This window comes from Poecilia latipinna, unplaced genomic scaffold, assembly GCF_001443285.1.
Source record: "Poecilia latipinna isolate Pla-1442-1.1 unplaced genomic scaffold, P_latipinna-1.0 Scaffold654, whole genome shotgun sequence".
NCBI classification, from domain to species: Eukaryota; Metazoa; Chordata; class Actinopteri; order Cyprinodontiformes; family Poeciliidae; genus Poecilia; species Poecilia latipinna.
This window is the reverse complement of record NW_015113270.1, coordinates 270,060-295,190: the sequence shown is the minus strand read 5'-3', so window position 1 is coordinate 295,190 and position 25,131 is coordinate 270,060. Positions and strand designations below refer to the sequence as shown.

General features: G+C 39.9%; 1 protein-coding gene across 1 annotated transcript; it reads right to left on the bottom strand.

Moving 5' to 3' along the window:
• Positions 1-557: 557 nt before the first annotated feature.
• On the bottom strand, positions 558-25,081 carry sv2a (synaptic vesicle glycoprotein 2A). Its single transcript, XM_015043875.1, has 11 exons — positions 24,926-25,081; positions 13,703-14,460; positions 4,655-4,835; positions 3,223-3,374; positions 2,946-3,079; positions 2,530-2,619; positions 2,346-2,453; positions 2,165-2,253; positions 1,731-1,895; positions 1,404-1,537; positions 558-856 (listed from the first exon to the last, which is right to left on the bottom strand). Exons 2-11 carry the CDS (start codon positions 14,310-14,312, stop codon positions 573-575), a joined length of 1,947 nt encoding a protein of 648 aa, XP_014899361.1. The 5' UTR covers positions 14,313-14,460; positions 24,926-25,081; the 3' UTR covers positions 558-572.
• Positions 25,082-25,131: the final 50 nt, after the last annotated feature.

The window sequence follows — 25,131 nt, the reverse complement described above, 5'->3', positions numbered from 1 at the left end:
ATTGTGATTATATTTATTGTGAAGTTATAAAGCATAAAATAATGCCTAATAAACAATCAGTAATTATAAATATAGTTCTGAATTAACAAAAAACCATAAGCAGTCATGCAACACTGCTTGCTGTTTTATTCAAGGGCTGTTTTTTCTTGAAATGCATAAAATATCATATGAATTGCACATCTACTCTTTGAGCTGCCTTGCTGCTGAAAAAGTGCTACATAAATAAAACTTCTTCTTCTTCTGTTAGGAGCCTGAGAACAGGACCAACACGCAGCTATGAGCGTTCAGAGATTGATTGACACCCATAAATTAGCACCAAACATGGTGCTAATTTATGGGTCGTATTTTTTGGTCACTCCCACAACATTTTAAACATTCAGCCTCAGATCTGGATTTTAGTGCACAATTTAACAATTTTAGGACAATTTAGCATATTTATGCTGTTTTTAAGTTATGTTACAACATGCTGTGTTGCATGAATTTAGCAAAACGCAAGACAAATGCAAAATGTTCAAACTTTTGTTTGGGACTAACACATTTATGATTTAAAATGTCATAAGTCAAATATTTATTTACACTAGCTCTCTCTCCTTCTCCATACTTTCATCTGAGCAAATGCTACATATACTTGTCCCGTTCTCCATCTTACCAAGCATCCTCAAACGCCCAATCTTGTCCATGAGGAGCGCAGACACAATGTTACCTGGCAACACTGCCAAGGTACCCAGGAAGCTGACGAAGTAGACCATGTAGGCGTTATTTTCATCACTGACATCACTGAGCAGGCAGCCTTCTTTGTTGTGCAGGAAAGTGCTGTTTATGAGCTTACAGTTGATCAGACGGTATTTAAAAAGATCTGCGAAGGCAGAACGGGTGTCGGTAAAAAGCAGCAGGGATAAAAAGAACTTATATATCAGAAAATAATAAAAAAAAAAAAGCAACTTCAGCTAATTAAACCTAACCAACAAAAACATACAACAGATTCTATCATCATTACTGATCGCAGCCTAAAAACACAATGATGGCATCCATACAGCACTGGAATAAACATAGCACTTGAAATGATGAGTTTCTGTGATTTTACTTATTATAGGTAAATGTCTGGGTAAAATGAACATTGTTCTTTTATTCTATGAACTCAGAAATGGTCAAAATAACGAGAAGGATGCATTGCTTTCAGACCTCAAGTAATGCAGAGAAAACAAGTTTATATTCATTTAGAAGCAACAACACTAATGTTTTAACTCGGGAAGAATTCAGAAATCAATATTTGGTGGAATAATCATCAGGTTTTCAGTCGGGTTCAGTGCAGTGGACTCTTCATTTTTTCCAAAGATGTTTAATGCTTTTAGATTTTGGACTACAGTTTCCAGAACCACTAAGCCCGTGTGTGAATTCCTCACCAGTGTTGTAAAAGAGGGTGGCAATAAATGTGCAGTTCTTGAAAAAAGTGTTGCTGGAGGTGATATCCTCAAAGTAACACTCTTCAAACAGCGAATCTTCGAACACCATAGATCTCATTTTCACATTCATGAACCTGCAAACAAGTACATGAGCAAATAAAATAACCTGCAAGTCAAACAGTGTTTCTAAAAAGAATAAAATCTGCTTCAAACTGACAGTAACAAAACATAACCTATGATAAAAATGAAAGCACTGATGACAGAAACCATTTTTCCCTCTTGCAGTTTCTCCTGTCAGCCTGTAATGAGGGACCTCAGCAGACTCACTTGTCGTTGAAGTACTGCCCCTGACGGTGGACCTGGTTCTCCAGAGTGAAGTTAAAGGTGACATGCTCCACTTTCTCCTTGACAAACACCTTGGTGCGCGAGGCATACTCCTGCTTTTGCAGGTACTTGATCATGTCAGGGAACCACACGGTCAGGCCGTAGTAGCTGCAGGAAGAAAAGGAAAATCAGTCCCAAAAAGCCAAACTGTGGAAAATTCACACAAAACCTTTACTTTTCGAAAGCACCTTTTAAATGGCTTCACAGGAACAGAAATATTGTGCACCTTTAATTTAAAATGAATCAAAGCAAGTTAGTAGAAATGTTGCTGTTTTATTTTATTCTCTCCCACTATTTTACAGAAAGTGAATAACTGTAAATTCTTAATCCTTTAACTCTGTCAGAAAGTCTGGCTGACAGCATCAACCTGGTCTTACCTGAAGGACATGGAGAACCACACGGCCATCATCATGTAGGTGGTGCGGCGGTACTCAGGGGAGAAAACGGTTTGGAAATTATTCCACACCTGAAAGAACACAAAACCACAGAGATACTGATTACATTTAAGGAACAATGGCAAGAAGAGAGCAATCAGTCAGAGGCATCTCTGAAACCAACCTGGTGGAAAAGTGAGGAGAGTTTTAGCCTCCATTTCTCATGCCAGGCCGCACTGTCGCTCATGTTCACCAGCTCATCTATCTGCTTCACCGTTTTAATGGTGGTCACCTGGCAGCAAGAGATCTCATCTTCAGTCCTTCATTTTCACTTATGCTCAGTATCACCTGTGCTGTGTGCGACTTACAGAGAAGACCCTTTCTGGGTAACCTTTGGCCCTCATGTTGGTGTCATGGACCTGCTTCAGAATCATCCACGCCTCGTCATGCTTCCCATTCTGCAAAAGGAAAACAAGACAAATAACTAGAGCACTGCTGAAGGACATGCTGAAGGGTGTCTGAGAATCAAACATTATTTCTGCATTATATCTATGTGCCAAAACTTTCTCCAGCTAAACAGAAACAAAACTGAAGTTATTATCTTTGGACCTAAAGAGGAGCGAACTAGAGTCAATGCACAGCTTCACTTATTACAGCTGGGAACTTGAGATAAGGTCCGAAATTTGGGTGTAGTGATGGACTCTGACCTGAACCTTCAGAGCCACATAAAGACAGTTACAAATGAACTTGATTGAAGCATCGGGGGAGGAAGCTGGCAGCTCACCTCCAGGTAGAAGCGGGGGCTCTCAGGCATGGTGGAGAGGGCAGAGATGGCGGCCACAGACGGGAAGGCACACACCAGAACAAAAACCCTCCAGCTGTGGAACTGGTAGGCCGAGCCCATCTGAAAGCTCCAGCCTAACAAGGACAGATAATCAAAATAGTCCCATCTGGCCAAACATACACGGTTCCGGTTCTTTTAATGCCTTATTTTCATTCATTATGTCCTGAAATGACGTTCCAAACAGAGCCTGACTCAGAGACCTGTTTGTTTTTCTCACCGTAGTGTGGGATGATGGCCCAGGCCATGGCGGAGGCGTAGATACCGCCGATCATCCAGAACATGCAGAGCCAGCTCAGGTGCTCTCCACGCTTCTCCTGGGCCAGGAACTCAGAGTAATAAGAAAACACGATCGGGATGGAGCCTCCGATGCTGCAGAGTTACAGAGAGAGGCAGAAAAGCAGAGAAAGAGGCGATCAAAAGATGAATTATGCTCTTGAAAGGAAGGTAAGAGAAAATGAAGGCCAGTGTTGAGACGTATTTAAGCAGAGAAAACATTCGAAGTGGGATTTTTGTGTTGAAGCTCTTAGGAAGGGGTTTGAAATAAACCCAATTTTTGGATTTTCTACATTGTTCTGATGCAAAAGGCCCCATTCAACTGATATTCAGCATTTAAAACTCCTTGCAATGAGTCTTTTGCTTATCTTCTCTGCAGAAATGCTTTCATTCAGTCATATGGAGGATTTTCAGGCATGATTGGCTTGTATTAGGATCACACTTTGACTAGGCCACATCAATTATTTGTTTGTTTTTTATAATTTCAGTGGAACTGCTGTAGTGCCCCAAATCTTTAATCTGCAAAATAAGTAAATGAATAAATGAATTCACACACTTCACTGCAAAACCACGAAACCTTACCTTGTATTTTCATCCAGATTCTGGAGCAAATATTTAAGTTCACCTGAAATAAGACAAAACTAACTTACAACTAACTTTTCAGCAAGAAAAATGAGCTGATATCTATAATTATCAATATGGATAGTTATTGATTAGTTTTTGTTTTAAATGTATAAAATATTGCCAAACTGATGACGCGACCTTTCCTGTTTTATCCACAGTTTTCACTCTGCTCCGTTAGATTTTTAATTTTAAGCAGTTAGGAGGCGTGGTGGTGAAACTTTAAACTGCTGCTGCCTGTGTTACTCCACAGGCTGTTGCTAGGTAACCAAGGAGTGCATGAGTTGCTAGGTAACCAAAGATTGAGTGAGTTAGCAGGTGCCGCCATTGGCTTCATTAGCTCTGCCTACATCTCCCACAATGCTGTGCGGGTCTGGATCAGAATTCAGTCAATATTCTATATATTGAATATTGAATATTTATCACATTGTTAAATATTGTTATTGATTTATTGTCCAACCCTAATCTATGGGAATCATTGTGCTTCCACACAGTGCCAGGTTGGTTTTGATTTTTTTTCTCTCGATAAGTGAAAATGTACATTTTAATGTCTCTTTCTATACTTTTAATTTTAAAAATATATTTTTGAAGACATGAACTGATCACTTTGGACTCAATATGCTCTTTTGCTGCATTTTCGGTGCCTTTCCCTTGATGTATTTTGTGATTTTGAGCATTTCACTGCTCGTCACCTCAGCTGCTGTTTATGCATCACAGTGGCTGTGACTCCCTGCGTGATTCATCTGCCTGCTTACCCGACGCCAGAGGCCAAACGGCAGAAAAGGAAGGAGCTGTATCCCTGGACGAAGGACGAGAAGAAGGCGAACACGCTGTTTATGGAGAGCGAAATGAGCAGGGTCTGTCTCCGACCGATCCGATCAGCCAGGCCGCCCCAGACGAAGGCTCCAACCATCATCCCCAGGTACACGATCAGACCTGCGAGGAAGAGGAGCGGACAGGGACGAGTCGGTCCATCAGCAGCGTGAAATGATTGGAAGAGATGAAGTAGAAAGGCAGACAGGATGATAATGAGTTATTATTCTCGGATAAACTCACGCCTGGCACTTCAAGGCTTCACTTTCACTCTCATTAGATTTCTAATTTGCTGTAAATTACTTCCATGGTAAATCTTATTGGACTTCTAAAAAGATTTGCATTAAAGATGAAACGTTACGGGAGAATTGAAGAATAATCCTCTGAAATGTTTCTTGCAAGAAAATGGAGCATCAGTTGTTTAGAAAAAACTCTCTCAGCTGACGGTTATTAAAATCTGAGTTTTTAATATAGTTGAGTGTTATCAGGGATGAAAAGAACTGATTATTTTTTTGTGCTTAAGTGAAGGTTTTCATTTAAATCAAGCTGAAAATTTATTGTCAACATTCAAATATGGAGCAAAGAGTATTGTTTTGCATGACAAAAGAGAAAAAGGTTACTGCATACATTTACATAATGTTTAGTTAAAGGCCAAACTAAAGTGTTATTTTGTTTACTTGCAATGTTCAAATCTAGAAAAATATAAATTTAATCAGTTTTAGTTGTATTTCATTAGTTGAAGTAGATTTATCTCTTCAACTAATGAAGAGATAAACCTATTTTATCTCTTATTGATTATATTTGCAGGAGGGTAGCTGGAAAATTTCCTGCATTTTATTAGTTTGATAATTTGCACTTGGGGGGGAAAAGACAGATTTTTTCTCAAGTTGGTATGAAATATTCTTCCTGTAAAGTTAGAACGCAGTGAAAAACGTAAAAACACGGTTCTTACACAATGTTCATTTTTTCATTCCTTATCTTTCCAAACCTAAAGGTATAATTTTTCTGGACATTTCAGTCAAAATATTTACCTTCAACAACTATCTGCAGATTACACAAACAACCTGCAGATGAGACTGCAGAGTGTAAAGTATTGGGTCATTTTTGGCATCCAGAATAACTCAAATTTAATTTCTATTTTAAAATCTGTGGCTCTGCATGTCAAACTAGGTTTAACAAATCCAGATTCTTCAATTATCTGATTTGTCGGTGTGAGTGCATTGAGTCAAGTCAAAAACCAAAAGACTGATGGGTGAAAATTTTAAAATTAAGCTAATATGAAAGCTAATGTAATTTTAATGTAAATCTATGTAGAAATGTCTGTAATTATTAAGCATTATTAGAGATACATATCCTTGAATCAGCAAGAAAGTCTAGAAAATCAAACATTTAATGCTCATTTTTCATCCAAAGCTTGAAAATGGTTCAATGAAATTAACATTTGGTGCATTTCTAATGCAAGTTATGCACTGAGGTCCCTGTTAGGTGTTTGAAATATATTTAGCAGGTTTTCTATAGAGTGATGTTCACTTTGTTGATCTCAAACTGCTAAATTAGTCGACTGTATTTCATACATGACGATACAGACAGAAGTGTGATAGTGTTTTTATCTCCCTGTGGATGAACTCATATGTTCATCCACAGCTTCAAAATGGTAAGAAACACTGAGAGCCAAAGTATCATTAGTATTTCTAGTTGCAGTCTAAACTAGGCTTTGTGTTTCAATTAAGATACACCAACGTCTACAACGGAGTCAATGAAGTTGAATAGACCGTTTCCCAGGAGGCAATTACTGATTGTGTCTTCCACGCCGAGCAGAGTCACAGTTTTAGTAGAACAAGCAATTTAATGAGAATACTGCCATTTTCCAACTAAGCAGGGGAGAAGGATTGATTTATAGACTATCCAGTATAATAGGTAGTGATTTGCCTCTTTCAACTTGTTATTACTGAAATTGATACGTCACAGATTGAAACAACTGGCTGTTTCGCAGGAGTCAAACAGGCCCGTTGTGGAGGACTGAACTGGAAATCCTCTGTTCTGGGTTTTTATGTTTGTGTGAATCTCTAATTAAAACCTTTTGCTTGGAGCACCGAACCCAGCTGTGAACATGAATGGATGCGTTCAGCAATAACTCAACCCCACATTGATTGATCACAGAAAGGAATCAGTTTGGGAGGGAGGAACGTGGTGAGCTTATGCTGTTGTGTGGTTTGACCAAAAACAAACTATTTTATTTATGGCAACAAAAATGTTGAAATAATAATTGCTGCTGATAACACTAGATTTAAAAGTTTAGCGATGCTTGTTTAAAAAATGTCCGACACGTTAGAGATGGAAGATTCTGGACTCTTTAAATGATGATCAGGAAGGCAAACAACAGAATCAAAATCAGAGCTGGGACTCAACATGAGCCACATCCCTTCCACTGGTCCAGACACTCACTCACAACCTGCTCCTTACTTAGCATTGAGCTAAATATCTAGCTCTGCTAAAACATTTAGCTCTATGCTAAGTATTTAGCTTGGTAACTAAACATTTATTTTGGAGCTAAATATTAAGCTTGCTAACTAAATATGTAGCTTGGAGCTAATTGTTTGACTCTAATCTATATATTTAACTCCAAATAAAATATTTATTTGAAAGCTAAATATTTGACTTGCTAACTAAATATGTTTTGTGAGCTAAATATGTAGCTTTCTAGCTAATTATATAGCTTGCAGCTTCATTTTTGACTGTGTAACTTTACTAACAATCCAAATAATTCAATGTCCATTAAACTGAAGTTCTTCTAAATGATGACATTTTATTTGTTTAAAACGTCGTACGCAAAAGACAAAATGAATGTCTACATTTCAAGAGACTTGTTCTGTCTGTGGAAATGGATCTGGATCTGCTGTGTTCATGCAACGTCATCAGGCTGTTATGCACAGATACACTCTTGTGCTCTAAATTTGTAGACAGATGTTGATCAGGTGCAAATTCTGATCTTAAACCTCAAAAAAGCTCAAAAAAGCTGGTAACTCAGGGATTAGCCATGAAGACTTAAACTGACCTCGGATTATGTCTGCAAAAGGCAAATCTACTCCAGTCAACGACCTCTAACACGTTGAAATGCAGCCGTAATGAGACATTAGTCCATCAGCATATTGGTATTTTTACTTATCTAAAAATACACACCTTAATAATATGCAAAGAAGAGAAACATTACTATAAATGTGATTAAGTGAGCATTAAAAATAAAAGAGAAACTAACACATAACTATCAGAAGGCAGAATGCAAAGTTGAGCAATAAAATGGTGAAAATACTAATTGAAGACTCATGAATAAAAACATGGAAAAACTATGTAAATCAGAGGTCATTTAGGAAGAAGCCACAGCTTACAGTTCCTACAAAACCTTTCCAGATTACAACCACAAACTTCAATCTTTTTAATCACAGAAAAATTTCAATCATGAAACTGAACAGTTCCTGAAAAAAGACTGAATATTTAACTCTCCAGATTGAAAAAAGATTGATAGAGATGTGCTCAGTAAAAATACATGGAAATCTTTGATTGTAACATGAATAAACGAAGGGAAATAAAACATCCTGCTAAGAACTGTACAAAGTATCGACTAGATAAAGAAGATCATCCACTGTTCACGTTGGTATTCATGTGTCAGGCCAACGACTCTGATTATATCTGAGCACCAAGGATGGAAGCTGTTGACCTAAATGAAATCAAAAGGAACGTCCTTGCTTTTCAGATCAAACAGCCTTTTAAAGGCATTTATTAAATTAGTCGTTTTCTGCTTCATCTGAATCGTGTGACTCATTCAGTGAATCTCTGAGAAAAACTGCAGCTCTGTTCTCAGAAAGAAGGTGACTTTTCTCTTCTTTGTCCAATCAACTGCAGGAAACTCTGCATTCATTAACAAAATGAGTCATTTTCAAAGTTATTTCATGTTTCTGAGTAAAAACTACTATTGTCACACATTTAGATCAAATTAAAAATGATCAGTATATATGATGGAAACATGATGGTTGTGCTTTCTGAGTACTGGCGAATCAATCACAGTGAGTGACCGGGTCATTCAGTAAAGATCTCTGATTGGATATCGCTGTGGGCTGCAGCACCAATCAGTGGAACCAGATCACCATCTGTCCTGCTGTCGTCACTGCACAAGATGATACATCAGCTTGATGTGTTAATAACCTTCAGAGTTACTAAGAGAAGCCAGGAGTTCAGGCTCAGTCTGTTATCTCTCAAATAACATAAATGAGGCATTAAATGCTTCAGGTCTGCTGTCATTTGAAACATTTAAGATTTACACGTCTGATTAAAACAGGAAAGTAGCGCAGCACTAAAACAAGTCCTGGATCTACTTTTAGCTTCATCTGCCCAAAATAAGGGTCAGATGAAAACTGACTGTTTCTTTTCTGTTCTTGAATTTCCTTAGACTGTAGCATGATGCAGTGAGTCCTGGGAGCTTTTACTCTACTTCCTGTTGACAGACAGGTCCTGTTTTGATCATGTCTTGATTCTGCAGGTCAGACAGAAGTAAAGTTGAACACAGCTCAAAATTAATTTACTATTCCACAACAAAGCACTTTTTAAAACACACCATGTTGCTTTGGAAAGCTTTTTACTCCAATTATGAAATTATTTGAAAACTGCCTTTTTAATATCTTCTCAGGTTTTCTTTGTCTAATGTTTAAATTTGTCGGATGATCTGAAACATTTCACAAAACAGCAGTGGTGCAGAAAGGAGGAGAAACGAGCTGGAAAAGGTGTTGGAGAGAAGCAGCAAAGGTGGGCATCTCAGGCGGAAGTGGTGGGAGGAGGAGATGAAGAGCATGAAAAGAGGAGTAAAAAGAGAGAAAAAGGGAGGAGCGGACAGCACGAGCCAACGCTGTGGCAGAGCTCCCTGAGGCACAGGGATAGTGGATGCATGTGGATGTGTGTGGGGAGGGAAAAGAAAGAAAAAACTGTGCAACACTGCAGGACTGTTGAGTCTGCGTGGATGAGTGGGAGAGATGGGGGTTTAGCTTGGGTTTAACATAATACTACTGCCAATAAAAACACATCATTAAACATAAAAGACCCTCATATCCACTTACATTTATGTGCAGCAAAGATTTGATGCTAATTATAGCCAGGTATAACGCTTCCAATTTTCTCATGCCAGTCTGTCCCACAAGAACCAGTAAATCAGACAGGCCTGATTAGATCTGCCATCTTGTCTTTGTCCCATCTGTTTCCCCTCAATCAGGACAATGAAAATCCACCAAAAGGTTAAACACTTATTGTAATACAGAGAGGTTCCTGGATGCTGCAGGCAAACGGCGCAGCAGCACCGCAATGCACAACGCAGCGCGGCCAGCAGGCCGCCAGAAGGACAGAAATATGGCATGAAATTTCTCACACATCAAAAGCATTTAAGCTCAGTTTGTTCCAGAAGTCATCTCTTTCTCTGCAGAATTCCTACTTTGTGTATTTCTAATAAACTGGCTGCAGCAGCTGCAACCGCTGCAGCTTCATAAGAAGGGCAAGTCAATGACAGCCAGTGTGTTTCTCCTGCGGCTCACTGAGCATCAACGCTGCATCACGATTTGTGTCACTCTGAATTCCCGACTGCTAGTTTTCTTACTTGATCAAATCTTCCTCAGCAACACGCCCCTGGAACCCCTCGTAAAAAACCGAAGCAGTGTTTTGTGAAATGAGCTGTCACAGCGTCCTCTCTGGGATCGTCTGAAATGTTAACATTCTGCAGCTCATTCTGCAGAGACTCCTCTGCTACGTGCGCTGGGTGTCGCATGCAAACAGCGCACGATCCCAGCCCAGTGCTTCAGGTTAAAGACTGTTTAGACTGCATGCTGATGGAGCGCAGCGGGGCGGGCAGAGTGGAGGGAGCAGTCGGAAATCAGGGGATGCAGAGAAGTTGGAGCAAAAAAAAAAAAAAAAAAGCCTCTTCGACTGTGAGTCAGACGTGTTGCATAACAAGCGAAGGAGAGAATGGAGGCCGCTCGTGACTCCTAACTGAAGCCTTCACCCATAAATACTCAAGTATTTTCACAATTTAAACATTTATAATTTTTCTTGCTTTCTCTGGGTGAAATGTTCAGTTTTTATTGAATTATTTTACTGACTGCAGCAGTGTGCCTCCCCTGCAGCGTGCTGTAGGAGCTGACATTAATGCTAAACATCATGGTGAGACCAGCTGCATTTTAAAGCTCCCTGCAGTACAAAATGTACAAATGTGGACAAAGACTCAAACAAGAGCTCAGAAATCTCTGGGCTGTACTCATGTTGCAATGTTTTTGTTTCTTTTTTTTCTTCCTCTGATTATTATTTTTTGTTTGTTTGGTCTTTTAACCCTTTTATTGATATGAATCACCGTCATTTTACTAGTTTAGTTCAGTTGGTAAGAGTCCTACTTTTCTGTTTCTTTGTGAAACAATTAGAGCTCATGCAAAAAGTGCTCTATCAATAATGTCTAATTAACTAAAAAAAAATAAAGTATATCATTGTTTGTGCTCTCCTCCGTCTGTACAGACAACATCCTACAAGTCCATCCCACTCCTGTCATTACCTGTTGCAGCTGTGGCCCTCTAGGAGGCGCTACAAGGCCCTCAAACCTAACTAATTAACTAAGGCACTTTTTTTGACAGTGCCTTGTTATTTATTATTTATGACTCAAACGTGGTGGTAAGTTGTTGTAATTCTGTTTGCATTGTAGCTGCTGTTCATATTGCATCTGGTTTTAATTAACAGAGTTTCACCGTTCAACTGCAAACAATAATTCATCCCATTAAAACTGGCTTTTTCTCAGGCCACTGCTGTAGTGCTGCTCCCTGCAGTGCAGGAGCACACACCTCCATATTGCACCTGAATTTCTCATCTATCCTCCAGCTTTGGGATAATTGTGACGCAGCTGTCGTGAAGTTTTGAGACACATAATTTTGGGTTTTCATATAGTATCGTGTAGATACTGTAAGCCATATTCATAGAAATGAAAAGAAATAAAGGCTTGAAATATTCACTCTATGTTTAATAAATCTATATGAGTGTCGCTTTCTTTTACATTCTGACACAAAATAAAAAATTATCGAATTTCTTCATAATATTCACAGTTTTTTATATGTACCAACATAAGCAACCTAAAGTGGAAAGTAATAAATCAAGAAACTTTGAAGATAATTTTACTATCTGAGAACAGAAAACAAATTAAAAATTGAAATCAAATGCCAATAGTAATGTTTGTAAGTAATGTATTTTGGATGGAAGTTGATGGTAAAGATTGTTTAACTTAAAAAAGGTTCAAAAATAAGATGTTTAAGTCAAAGTTATTAAATTATCTGCTGCAAATAATTGTGTTTTCTAAACACATGTATGCAATTATTAATATATTAGTCCTTGATATACATCTGGTTCCTGCTGTGTGTCCACCCTGTGCAGCTAACGGCAGACAATCATGTGGTTCTGGACGCTGATTAAACATAAACCCGCAGGGTAGGAAAAACAATCCCGGAGTCTTCAGCTTCCACTCAGTGCAAACAGAGAGCCAGCCGCGCTGCACACAGTGTTAGAAAGACAAACAGCACACACAAAGGAAGCACAAAGCCAGCGCCCCCTTTCACATCCACAGACACAAACAAACACTCAGAAACACAGGTGAAGCGACTGATAACACCGTGAGCCTGAGAGTTCAGTCAGGCTGTCGGGCTCTTGCACGGCCAATTGGGTCCTAAATAGCTGCAGCCTCACAAAATGAAAACTGCAGCGACTGCAAGGATTTTAAATAACAAGGGGAGACAAGTGAAGTGGAAGCAGCTAATGCCAAAGATGCTAAAATTAAAATAAAGAGTCAATAAAAAGCACAAAGTGATTTCAAACTAGAAGCAAAATATGGCAGGTTTTTTTAACATAAAATCAGTTTCATCTGACTTCCTGTAACTACATTCTGGATATCTAAAAAAACACATTTTGACCAGACACAAGTAATGCTACTTGCTAACGGTAATTTAAGATATCTGCATTTACATTCTGACCAGTGAGAATAATAATTCATTATGCTGAATTAAATTACACTATTAACATTTTGACGAGTCAAAATTCCTTCCAAAATACCTGAAATGACGTCACCAGATTTGTCATTTGACGGGTCAAACATCCGTAATTACAATTTAAGATATCTCGAATATAATTATGACCAGTCAGAATTATGCTTCTACATATCTCCAATTTAAATCTGCCTATTCATAATTTGCTTTCAAGATATGTTTGAACAAGTCAAATCTATTGTGCTACTATCTGAAAATACATTAAGGATATGTTGAATTATGGTGTCATTCAATATACCTTTAATTAGAATTATGACAAGTCATAAGTGAATTGAAGCTATCTGAAATAAGTGTTTCAGATAGTCAGTAATTTATGGAAACCTCAATACAACTCAAAGATAAACAATAACCAATAAATTAATTAATTGAATGAGAAATTAAAATGAGCTCAATAATTTCCATTTGCATGAATTATAATTTTTCTCTTTTCTCTCTTTCTTTCAACAAAAACTGAATTATCCCTTTTTTGGAGGACAGTTTTGTTCACAAAGGCTTGTTGTTTATGATATTTTGTTTATTTATTTTGCATATTTAAAATGTCTTCCAGTTCCAGTGTTAAATGTTCATTAGAATTTAAAGTTTATTGATCTTTCAGGACGTGTTCTTGCATTATTATGCTATTAGCATTATATTACTTGAAAAACGTTTATTCTCAATAACAATTGGGCCAAATTATGATCCAGAAAAATTAGTCATTGTGCAGGCCTACTAGTCAGGATGTAATAAGAGATACCTCAAACAGGTACTTGGTCTAGTCAAAACATAACTAGAAATACCTTAATTTGCTAATATGTCTATTCATAAACCGATTTCAGATATCTATGTAGTGAAATCGATTTTATGTTAAAATGGCCTGCCATACCCAAAACTCGGTTGACTTACCCAGCATGCCTTTGTTCGGCTCTGACAGGCACATGTCCTTCTCCGCACTGGGAAGCACGAAGCCGACCACAAAGATCTCCACGCCGTCGGCCATCAGCGCCAGTCCCAGAACAAAGTAGAGAGTCCACTGGAACTTTCCGTGGCCGCACTCCTGCAGGATGGTCTCGTACTGCTGGGCCAGCTCCTCCCGGTCCTTCCGCACCTCGCCCTCAAACGCTGACAGGTCCCTGAACTGCTGCGCCTCGGCGACTGCCATGCCATCCATGCCGCCGGTTTTCCCAGAGTCACCCCGAGGAATGCCCTGGTACTCACCCTCATAAATCTCATCGTCCTCGTCGTGACCTTCGGTGGAGTCGCTGTGGCCTTCATCATCGTTGGCTCGGCTGTCGTTCCGGTAATATCCGCCATCATTGCTCGGCACGCCCGCGTAATCGTCGTCGTCGTCTTCCTCTTCGAAGCGCTTGTAGGAGCGCTTGACGTACTCATCGGCCATTTTGTCCACGCCGCGTCCGACCTTTTTGCCAACCTGCTTCTTGGCAACTTTGGCAATGTCTTTGGCGCCGCGGATGAAGTCTGAGCGGCCGTCTCGGTAGCGCCCGTCGTCGTCCATCTTGGATGCTTGGAGGTGGCGGAGAGATGCTGCAGAGGACGGGGGAGATCAGCACATGAGTGTCTGCTGTGGATTTCTGTGGACTGATCCAGGCAGGACCGTGGACAGCTCCCTGCTCTGCTGCTGGTCACCACTCAGACACCAAACCCTGCAGGGAAGCAAAGGAAACGGGGATGTCAGCAGCAGTTAGTGGACTGTAAGTAGTCTAGGAGAAAGACTAAAGCTTCAGGTTCAATTAAATGTGTGGAGAGGAAGCTTCCAGAGCATCCATCCATCCATCACCCGATCCTCAAACAAATCCAAACTAAAATTACCCGGCAGCATGACCAGACATAAGTCCAGTCCAAAGTCTACCTGGTTGTGTCTCCTGGAACTTCTCCAGGAAACCCTCTTTCTAACATTTTAAGGTGAATTAAGCCATGAAGAGCATCCATGTCGCCTAGTCTGTCCAACAGTAGTGGACATTATGAACACTACTCCATCATAAACATTAGCTTTGCTAACGCTACAGCGCTATACCAACTTTTTAATTAGCAGAAGCTTCATAGCTGAATATTGCTGACTCAAGCAACTCATTTGTAGCTTAGTCGCTCAAGAAGGTTTCTTTAAAAAAGACATAACGTGAGGAGAGGAAACCGAACTGTTGCATTTACACACTTCAAAACAAGAGCATGGATATAAAAATCTAATTAGAAGAATTCCTAACAGTCAAAAACCAAAAGTTCAACACAAAACAACCGAGTAAAGTAGCGTTTCAGATTTATCTGGAAAAAATAATCTAGACGAAGCTAAGTGCGCCAAATGTTTTCAAAGTTAGCGAAAATGCTACAGAGCTAAACGAAGTACTTGCTCCGCCACTAGCATGTTAGCTGATTAGTGAAAGTGTGTCCACTGCTGTCCAAAGGTTCTGGAAAGATAACCAACATCTTGGATACAGGTCTAGAGCCCAGCTTGATGAGCTCAACCCTGTTTGAGGGGGCGACTGGGACTAAACTCTGTAAACCACTTCCTGTCCAGGCTTGCAAATAAAAATCAGCAGCTTCACCTAAAACCAGAACTGCATTACTAGATGGGTGTGGGTGGACATCAGCTTGGTGCACCCGTCTTATTTTACTTCACAACTAAACTATAAAGGAGGAGAAGTTATTTGTTCATCAGAAATCACTCAAATGTGCTAAATATTTTAGTGATGAACAATGATTTCTTACAATGACATTATTATCAATATAACGATGAAGCCTTTCCCAAGCAAGAGTTAGATGGAGAGCATTTGACAACACCCATTAAATAAACTGTTAAAAATTATATTACCTAAATCTGATCTGCAATACATCTTAGAGTTAAAGCAAAGCAAAAGTTTATTGTGAAACTGAGTCATTTTCTAAATGCTTCTGACATCTCTAATGAAGTGTGAGTTGGTAATTTAATCGCAGTTAGGCCGAGGGACAGACTAAAAGCTGTTGCAGGCAGTTGATGAAAGATTTAATTAAGTAATTTCATTTTCTTCTACTGAGCAAAGATGATACTGTAGGGATGGGAAGCACGATCTCAGGCCACAGCTAAACAGATGCAGTAAAGTGCAGAGGAGACAGAAAGGAAAACACAATGAATGCTGTTTTAGAGAGTCGAGAATTTCCTCTGTTCCAGTTGATAATGTGTCCATTAAGCCTCTCAAAACCAAGGAAAAGATCAGAACTGCATTCAGATGCCTCATACAACAAACTATGGTAGCATAAAACTGTGTATAGTAGCAATCAGTAATATGATACAACCCAGTAAGTTTTGGACTGTACCAGAAGACAACATGGTACAACTTAGTATGCAATAAAAATTAGATGGTGTGAGTTTAAATGGTATGATAGCCTGCAATGAGAATGTTTATGTGAGGAACTAAGTGTGAGATGCAACGTTTTGTAGGGCAACTTTATAAAGTGACACTAAAAGAGCCAGCTGTAACTAGACTCTGGGGTTATGATGCAGGTATGATGGCAGAGAGGTAAAGCATGGTCAGATGCAACAAAACGATTAGGTATGACAGGATACAGCCTACTTCTCTTCTTACCTGAAACAATATATTTAGTTCATCAACAACCACCACATTTTGCAAAAGACAAAACTAACTTTTTATATCAGTTACCATGAATCCTGCACTAATGGAGGCAGTAAATGTATCTATAACCTTCAGAAACTGGAAAAGATTATTCAAGTGGAGCCCAGAGCTGGTGGTGGGCTTTGGGTTTAAAGTCACTGACTGGACGAAAATATAAAGAAAAACCTTTATGCACCGAATCAGAAAGCTATGACTTTAATCTGCAGCATTTTGCTCTGATGTCAGAAAGAAGCTCTGGAGATTCCCATCTGCTTCTAAAGAAGTCATAACCAGACGACAGAACCTTCAGCCCATTCACCGCGTCTGAATCTCTGCGTCTCATTTTATCCTTCAGCATTACAACAGCTACATTTACTGCATGTCTTTTATCTCCTAGAATAGGTTTCTCCCTCTTTATCAGGTGTTGGTGCCTCTGATGGAAGCAGGATATTTTACTTCAGGGACATAAACGATCCATTTAGCGGCAGGCAGCTTTTGGCAGGGAAACGGCCGGGCACCAGAGAAGACGGATGGAGAGAGAAGAAACTAATAAAAGAGCTAAAACACAACACCATTAACATCCGATGGCTTACACCACCAAACACATCCACTCTATAAAATACACTCAGCTCAATTTGTTTAAGGCATACGAGCAAAATGATGCAAACACAGACATTTTGTTGGTGTTTTCTCCTTTATCATATTAATATTTATAACAGCCTAGCTGTGTGTTTGGTTCACCTCAGATTGACCTCGTTGTGAATACAGTGGAGTCCCGTTATCCTCTGGGGTCAGAGGCAACAGAATGCTTATTTAAAGTCACTTTTTTAGCTTTATCATTATTATTTGTTATTTAGCAGCAACAACATAAAGAATTTTGCAGCAGAGGATATCTAAAAAACAGTACTGTAGCTTTGTTCATTTTTTATCTTTGAAATCTCTTCAAGTTTTCAATGTGAGGAGATTTTAGATTTTGTTCCATCTCAAAAGACTTTGTGTGTTTTTTTATCTTAACTGTGCTTCATCAACTTTAAGTGAACATATTGTTTTGCTCTCCATCTGCTCAGTTTCCCCGTCGTATTCCAGTGTGTTTTGGTTATTTACATACCTTATAATCTTTCTTCAGTAATGCTTGGATTCCCTTATGCTGCCACTTTATTCAGTTCTGCATAGTTTTCATCCAGCCTCCTGTTTTTCCACACCTGCCTCTCATGTCATCCATTTACTGTGTGTGTGTGTGTGTGTGTGTGTGGTGGGGAAGTGGTGATTCCTTTTCTAGCTGCAGATGGCTGGTAATGTCATGCAGCGCAGGATTCATTTCTCACATGCAGAGATGTTTTTTTTCTCCCGATCAGAAATGCTGCAGCTTATAACTGAAGCTGGAGCTATTTTTCAGGAACACCCTCTAAAAAAAAGAAGATACAGACATTTCTAGTGATTTATGTGGCTCAGGGATTACTTCAGAAGTCGTGATCATAAATGCATCGTTCCCCCTGACAGCTCAGCGATGTGAGAATCAGTCAAATCTGTCTGCTCCTTCTCCGGCCTCAGTATCTCAGATACTTCTTAAGAACATTTAAAATGTTACATAAAACTTCTTCTGTTTGGAAATCTCAATCACACCCAGCGCCTCCAGCAGACTCATTAAACAAACACCCACGCCTACAATAAACAGTCCACTAGAGGAAATTATGCAGCTGGATGCTCTTTTCATATCAACGCTCAAAAGAGGGAGCAGCTGAAAATCATACAACTGGAGCATGTAAGTTTAAAGCTTTATGTTTACTGCTTGTCATCATTCCGGTTCTGTTGGAGTCAGAATGTGAAGGACGGAGCAGCCGACCCACCTGAAACCAACACCTGTCTGATTTCTTCTGTTTTAGCTTTTTTCTAACGCAAAAAAATGTTTCAGATCATCAAACAAATTTTAATATCACACAAAGATAACCTGAGAAAATACAAATCCACATTTCAAATGATTATTTTAATTTCAAAGGTGAATAATCAACACAAACTGACCCTTAAATGTAATTTCCTCCTAGACCTCATAACTGATTGTGCCGATCTTGGCAGGAACAACTTCCATTCATTTTGATATCTTTGCAGAATTGCTGTAATTCATATTTTAAAATGTAAAGAACCTGATAAAGGTCATTCCACAGCATTTCACTCAGATGTCTGTTATTTCTTCTGTTACATTTTTTCCTTCACCTTGTCCATCTTATCCAAAATCTTTTCTCTGCTCTGAACACCGAGTATATTATTTATTTAAAATTTTAACCCATTGAGAATACAACGATTTCAAGGGAGTCCTGGTCAAGAGGCACCAACAAATACAACACAAAAGAAAAGGTCAAGCCGTAAAAAACAGTCATTGAATTTGTCTCGAGAACGTTTAGTTTGGATGGAAAAACACAAATGAGATTTATTCAGTCAATTTCAAAGTTTCTTGTTCCAAGAACAGGGAGCAGAATGAATGAAAGCTTCTTACCCAATTCAGACAGAAAGGAGCAGCAAATTGTGTGAGCGAAAAGTATACAAGTCAACATTTCTTTATTTTCAGTATCAGGAGTCTAAGTAAATAAAAACTAACTCCTGCTGATGTTGAGTGAGCGATTCTTTCAGTTCCTTCAATAATTCATGGCTCTTCTCTGGCCGAAGGCACAGCGGTCTGAGCATCGACTCGACCTCCCCCCGCGCTGATGCATTGTTGCAATAAAGCAGCCTCGCTCCAGTTCACGCTCCCTCATCTGCACAAAGTCACACAGCTCTTCCAGCTGCATCACGTCCAACCCAGAGCTGCACACACCGGCGACCATTGGCTGTTTTCAGCTCAACCAGGCCAGAGCTCCACCTCAACACGCAGGTCTCCTCTGGGAGGCTCTGCATCCACGGAGGCCGCAAGTCGGATAGCAACACCATGTCAAACAGCGTGACGTCAGGCCCTGCATCCATTTTGGCTTTGGTCTCTGCTAAACGGGCTGAACGGCAGTCAGACGGAGCCAAGCTGAGGGAAGCATGTAAACGTTGTGAGGGATAAATGGACTGCATTTGCCATCTTCTCATTCAGGTCTAATAGAGAAATGTCTCCACAAGCTCATTACCTTTGGAACTGTAGTGCAGCTAATTGTTTATCTATCATTCTGCTGAGAACCAATACATCACAAAAGGCAGAAATGCATTTCAATAATGAAGCATTTTTACACCGATTTCCAGCAGGAGAGGAACTGGAACTGAAAGCTGCTGGTTCTGTAGCAGGACAGCCACGATGCAGACATCGTCAGACCTCTGGATTCACTCAGCAGTTTAATTAATGAGGACACCTCCTCCTGCAGATGTTTACACCTACCGTGTCCTCCATGCACATCTACAATGAGCAGCACAAGCATTTATACCCCTTCAACTGCTCCACTTTCTTTTAAGCTAACAAAAAGCCCCTCTAGTCAAGTCACAGTCGCAAAATCTTCTGCAGAAATTCTACTGGAAGTCTTTTTGTGACTTTTCACACTTGAAGAGGATGCTTTATGCAAAATTCACAATCTGCACATTTTTGTACTTCCAATTGGGTTTCTACTGATTCTAAAAACAACCCAGCAGTTAAAGAAACCAAAACTTCCAGCCAGTTTTCGTAATAAATTAATGTTTTTTGGTGTCTGGAAAATGAGCCATTTCAAAACCTCCAGAATATAACATCACAAATAAGCAAGTACTGCTCAATCACCTAACAACGCAAGCTAACAGCATGGTCAGGGTAATGTGCAGACCTCCATTTTGGTCTCCTCTAAGCCACTCCTCCAGTAAGAGTAACTATTATTTATCATATCAACAGTTTCTCCCACCTGAGCTGCTGATCTCTGCTGTTTTAACCTAAAGTCAATTCAAAGTACTCGACCAAAACAGAACCAAATTTAGCTTGGAGAGATCAGCAGGTCAGTCTGCCTCCACAAACCTCACTAGCTGAGTTTGTAGTTTAGCCTAAAGAAACAGAGGTTCAGTTCCTGCAACAGGACTAAATTCTTTGTGACAGTCAGAAACCTCCTGCAGGGATTTAAAAAGGTGATTATAAAACCTGTGAAAGCCTAACTCATGATGCACATATCAGCATGCCGTCTGCAGACACTGCAGCCCGGCGCTCTGAGAGCAACGAGCGCAGCGTCGTTTCCATGGTCGTGTGATTCCAGATCTGCTCATCGTTCTGTTTGCATCATGTTCATTCAGAAGAAAAAACAAGTTCAGATGAGCAGATTTATAATTCACTGCCAAAGTACAGAAAATGTTTATCTATTGACCTTTTTATTTTTAAATCAGGGTCAAATCATTATAAACATGGAAACAGTCAAGCATAACACAAAGTATTCATCTTTTAATAACCAAGCTTTAATAATAACTAGAACCACGTGTGTCCAGAGGTTTTTACTGAAAAGCTGCACCACATTCAGCTTTTATTAAATGTATTAAAATTGAGTAAATGTAGCAAACATTTTGGAAGAAAGTGACCCAAAACCTGCAGCAGGGCATTTATCGTACCATTTATCATTATCATGATAAATTTCTTGTCATAAGGATTATGATTTATCGTTGTCACCATAAATTCCACTTAATGGCGTTTAAAACTTCCCAGAACTGTCCTTGTTGTCGAGACTGACGATGGATTGTTGAATGAAAGCATCAATAAATACTAGGAAATGTAAAAATACAGTTACTATGTGCAACTTAGTGATACAAACACACTTATTCATATGACTGGTGTCCTAAAGAAGTGTATTATGGTTGGGAATGTTTTCAAGTGAGTCATTTGTGTCTGTGGGGCTGTAAATGCTGTGACACAAAGTTACAGTCACATAAAAAGGAGTAATATGTTGTTCTTGTCATCACTTTTATCCTTATCACAATAGTATCGCAAAGTATCATGAAAAACTTTGGAAATGGGAACAAATTTATTAAATCAAGCAAAAAATTTAAAAACTAGATGCCTTTCTTTTCCTACAGCAAACAGGCAAAATCCTTTTGGATCTATGATCAAAAGGATCTTTCCTACAAAAAACTGGACTACTTTATTTGCTTGATTTTAGTTTTATTTTTATTTTCTTGGCCTGTGAGAACTTTTGAATCAGCGATTTGGACACCCCTGATCCCTGATGTTTCATCAAACATCCTCCTGCCATCCTGAACCAGAGGACAGCATGAAGTCACCTCTGGCAGAAATAAGATGCACTGTGAGTTATTTATGGTGCGCTCCACTCTAATTGCTGCTCCAACCCTCTTTCATCTGCAGCTGACAGAAAAAGGCCATTGATTATTCCTCTGCCTTGCAGCAGAGCAGAGACATGGCGGGTGTGAGGTCCAAACAGATGTCTCCACAAGTGCAAATGAGGCGGTTCGATCCGTAAAAGCCACCTTGATGTTCACAGAGCGGCGCTGATGGCTGAGCGTCGCCGCGCTCCACCGTGTTTTAAGATGTTCTGCTACTGTATCTGACTCGGAGAGGGGAGCTGGAACGTGACGGGATAATCTCAGGACAGACGGGAGCGCGGTCCAATCAGCAGGGCAGCAGGCAGAAAATAGGAACACCAAACAAAGATGCTGCTGCTGCTGCAGCTGCTGCTGCAGCTGCTCGTTGTCAATGGAAATACTGTGCTGCAGGCCGGGCCAGGGGCCACAGAGTCAACATTGATCATTAAATGAGCTTAAATCTGGGTTGTTTGGGTTTTGTAACGTGTCGAATAAGAAAACAAAACAATCAGCACCAGCTCAGTTTAATGGATTTTAGCAAAATCAAAGTTCTTCTCACAACATCCACCAAAACTAGTTTGACAAAATTAATGCAGCTTCAGTGTGAACAAAGTCCAGAGAAAAACGAAGATGACAGAAGGATGAATCTGAACTGGAGCTGCTAGTTTCTGGGTAGAAAACTCATCTTCATTTTGTTCCATATCAATATTATGAATTTTCTCAAAGGGCCATTTGTGCCAAAATGTATTGATAAAACACATTAACAAATTTTCCACAATTAAAATCACTGATTTTGTGGGACTAAATTAGAAATATTTGCAAAAATCATTTGCATACCTATATATGAGGGTAAATGTGACTTTTTCTTACTTGCCGTATCGGTCATAGATGATATGACCGAGCTGTGGAAGAAAGAAATACTTCCACCTGGGTTCAACTTAACTTAAACCCAGTGTTTTCGACCATTTTTGAGAAAAAGTTATAAGAAATTGAAATTATACATTACCGTGAAAAAGTGCAAGCTTCTCGTGATTTTATGTTAATTTCCATGATCACAGAATTGCAAACAGCTGGAGGAACTGATTGATGTAATTTGGCAGTAAGAAGATAAAAACTGCTTTGATTTGAGTGATAATATTTAATCAAACAACGATTATCTCTGGAGTCCAGCAGGACACATAAAAACTACGTGGGACGGATTTGGCCTCAGGTTTGTGAAGAAGCTCATTCATGTGTGATTTTAATTTCAGTTCTTATTTAATGGAAACAGCAACTGCAAACTTAAGTTGTTTTTTTATATTATCAGAATATGGACAAAGCTTTGCACACATTTGTAATGGAAACGCAGCTACTGAGGAGCTTAAATGCTGGTGAGCTGATTGCTGCACAGAGAACCAGAGGCTGATTGGTAACAGGCTGCAGCTGAGAGACGAAACCAAAGACGGAGGAGGGAGGGAGAGAGAGAAACACAAGGGAGGAGCAACAAACTGGAGAAAAATGAATCCAAGTGAAATTAATAACTAAACAAACAATAAATAAAAGACACACTAAGCTGAGTAAAACAGAACAAGGATAACTAAATTAAAATAAGAATAACTGAACTAGCAGAGGAAATAAACACAGATAAAGAAAAAATATGAAAATAAGTAATTAATACAGGGAAAAAAGAAGCAAAGAGTCCAAATAACCTGACAGGAGGAACCTGAAGTACCTGGTGAGAAGTCAGCTTCACACAGCAGATCCTCATCCAGCTCAGGTCACTTCTTTAATCATAATATTGTAAACAAACCTGGAGTCTAAATGATTCAATAAAAAAGAAAATCCAGAAGCTGCAGCAGCTGCAAAATTAGTTTTTAACTCCAGTTTCCTTCCAGAGCACAAAGACAAATAGGCTGAGTTCATTAGATGCTCTGCTTCAATGCCAGGTTGGATTGGACATATATTGGTCCTGTATTGGTTCTTTATTGGTCCTGTATTGGCCATATATTGACTCTATGTTGACACTAATTTGGCTCTGTATTTTACTGCAGGACAGACAAATTGTCCTGATCTGAGTGTCCTAGTAAAACAGCAAGTCTTTCATTTGCACCACTCTGACCTCTGACCTTTAGGATCTTCTCTGGACATGAGTGAGGAGACAGTCCATCCAAATGGGCCAACTGGTTTATTTGGGTTTTTTAGTGTTCAGTTTTCCATGTTGCTGAAAATCGACACTGAATTTTGCGACGGCAGCTCAGTGAGAAATAAAATCGAATACAATGAGTCTCCTGTGAGAGCATGAGGGGAAACACCCAAACTGTTCAACGGATCAGGAGGGGACCAAATGAACACATGAACTGAAAACAAACAAACTGGGCTGGAGCTCTTTAATCTGGTTCCTGAGGAAGAATAAAACCTATTTTCAGTCCCATATTCTGCTTGGTGACGGGTCGCTGCAGCGTCTCATCCCACAGGCCGACTGAGCTGCAGGATGGCTGCCACACAGCGACACAAGACATCACACATGCAAAGTTGTAAAATCCATCTCATGGTAACGGTGGAGCATGAATTAATCAGCCAGCAGCGCTGAGGATGCACTCTGCCTCACATCATAAACAAACCAGAGCAAGGTCCAACTGCAGCGCAGGATCCGAGCAGAGCAAACAGAAAGACCCGAAAATACACCGAAAAAAAAGAAAAACTGCTCATCACTCGTTCTCCATCTTATCCTCCCCGCTGGGTTTCCACAAGGTCATTTTTGCACACGACGCAGGACACCTCCAAGGATGCACATTTACAACCTCCTTCACGATTCACAGCAGATAAAACCACAGATAACCAGGCAGGCTGTGAGGATTTCATCTGAGAGGAGAAACGAGGCGGAATCTAGAAACGAGGCGGAGAGGAGAGAGGCAAGGGCACCGGAGCCGAAACCAGCGCTAATTAGCAGACATGGTTTAGAAATCTGGAGCTGCGGGTTAGCGCTGCTTAAAACCGCTAAACAGAACACAACGTGATCTATGAGAAGGATGGAAGATGCTGGTTCTCTGAAGGAACCAGAACAGAACGCAGCTGGCAACAAAATGCCCCCAGAAACACATTTCAAACCCATTTCTAGCTTCATTTACCATTTATTATCAATTATTATCATTTAAGGGCTTTAGGCTCATCGAAGAACCATTTTTATCAGGAGGCTGTCAGGGATCTTGGCTGTGAAATGGTCACAGAACCGATTATAAACGGACGCAGAGCAAGAAAAGCCGGAGGGGAACGGTGGAGGGGGGAGGGGAGATGTTGGATTAAATAATCTTACCGTTGGGATGAGGAGGTCAGCGCATTTTAGGGCGACTGGGATGATATCGGCGCAGGGAGTCACCCGGATCCTTCAGCAGAAAGAGGCTCCTGTGATGGCTCCTGACGTAGTGACAGGGGAGCTGCTCACTCCTCCCCCTCCCGCCCGCTTCCCTTTCTACTACACAGCATCCTTCCTGCATGGACACACACACACACACACACCCT

What these genes read in the sequence shown, in the direction of transcription:
- sv2a (XM_015043875.1), bottom strand. Translation starts at nt 14,312, where the DNA reads ATGGACGACGACGGGCGCTACCGAGACGGCCGCTCAGACTTCATCCGC. An exon ending in GCCCCCGCTTCTACCTGGAG is followed by an intron (nt 2,620 to 2,945) that starts GTGAGCTGCCAG and finishes TTCCTTTTGCAG; the next exon opens with AATGGGAAGCATGACGAGGC. An exon ending in GGGCAGTACTTCAACGACAA is followed by an intron (nt 1,538 to 1,730) that starts GTGAGTCTGCTG and finishes ACTTGTTTGCAG; the next exon opens with GTTCATGAATGTGAAAATGA.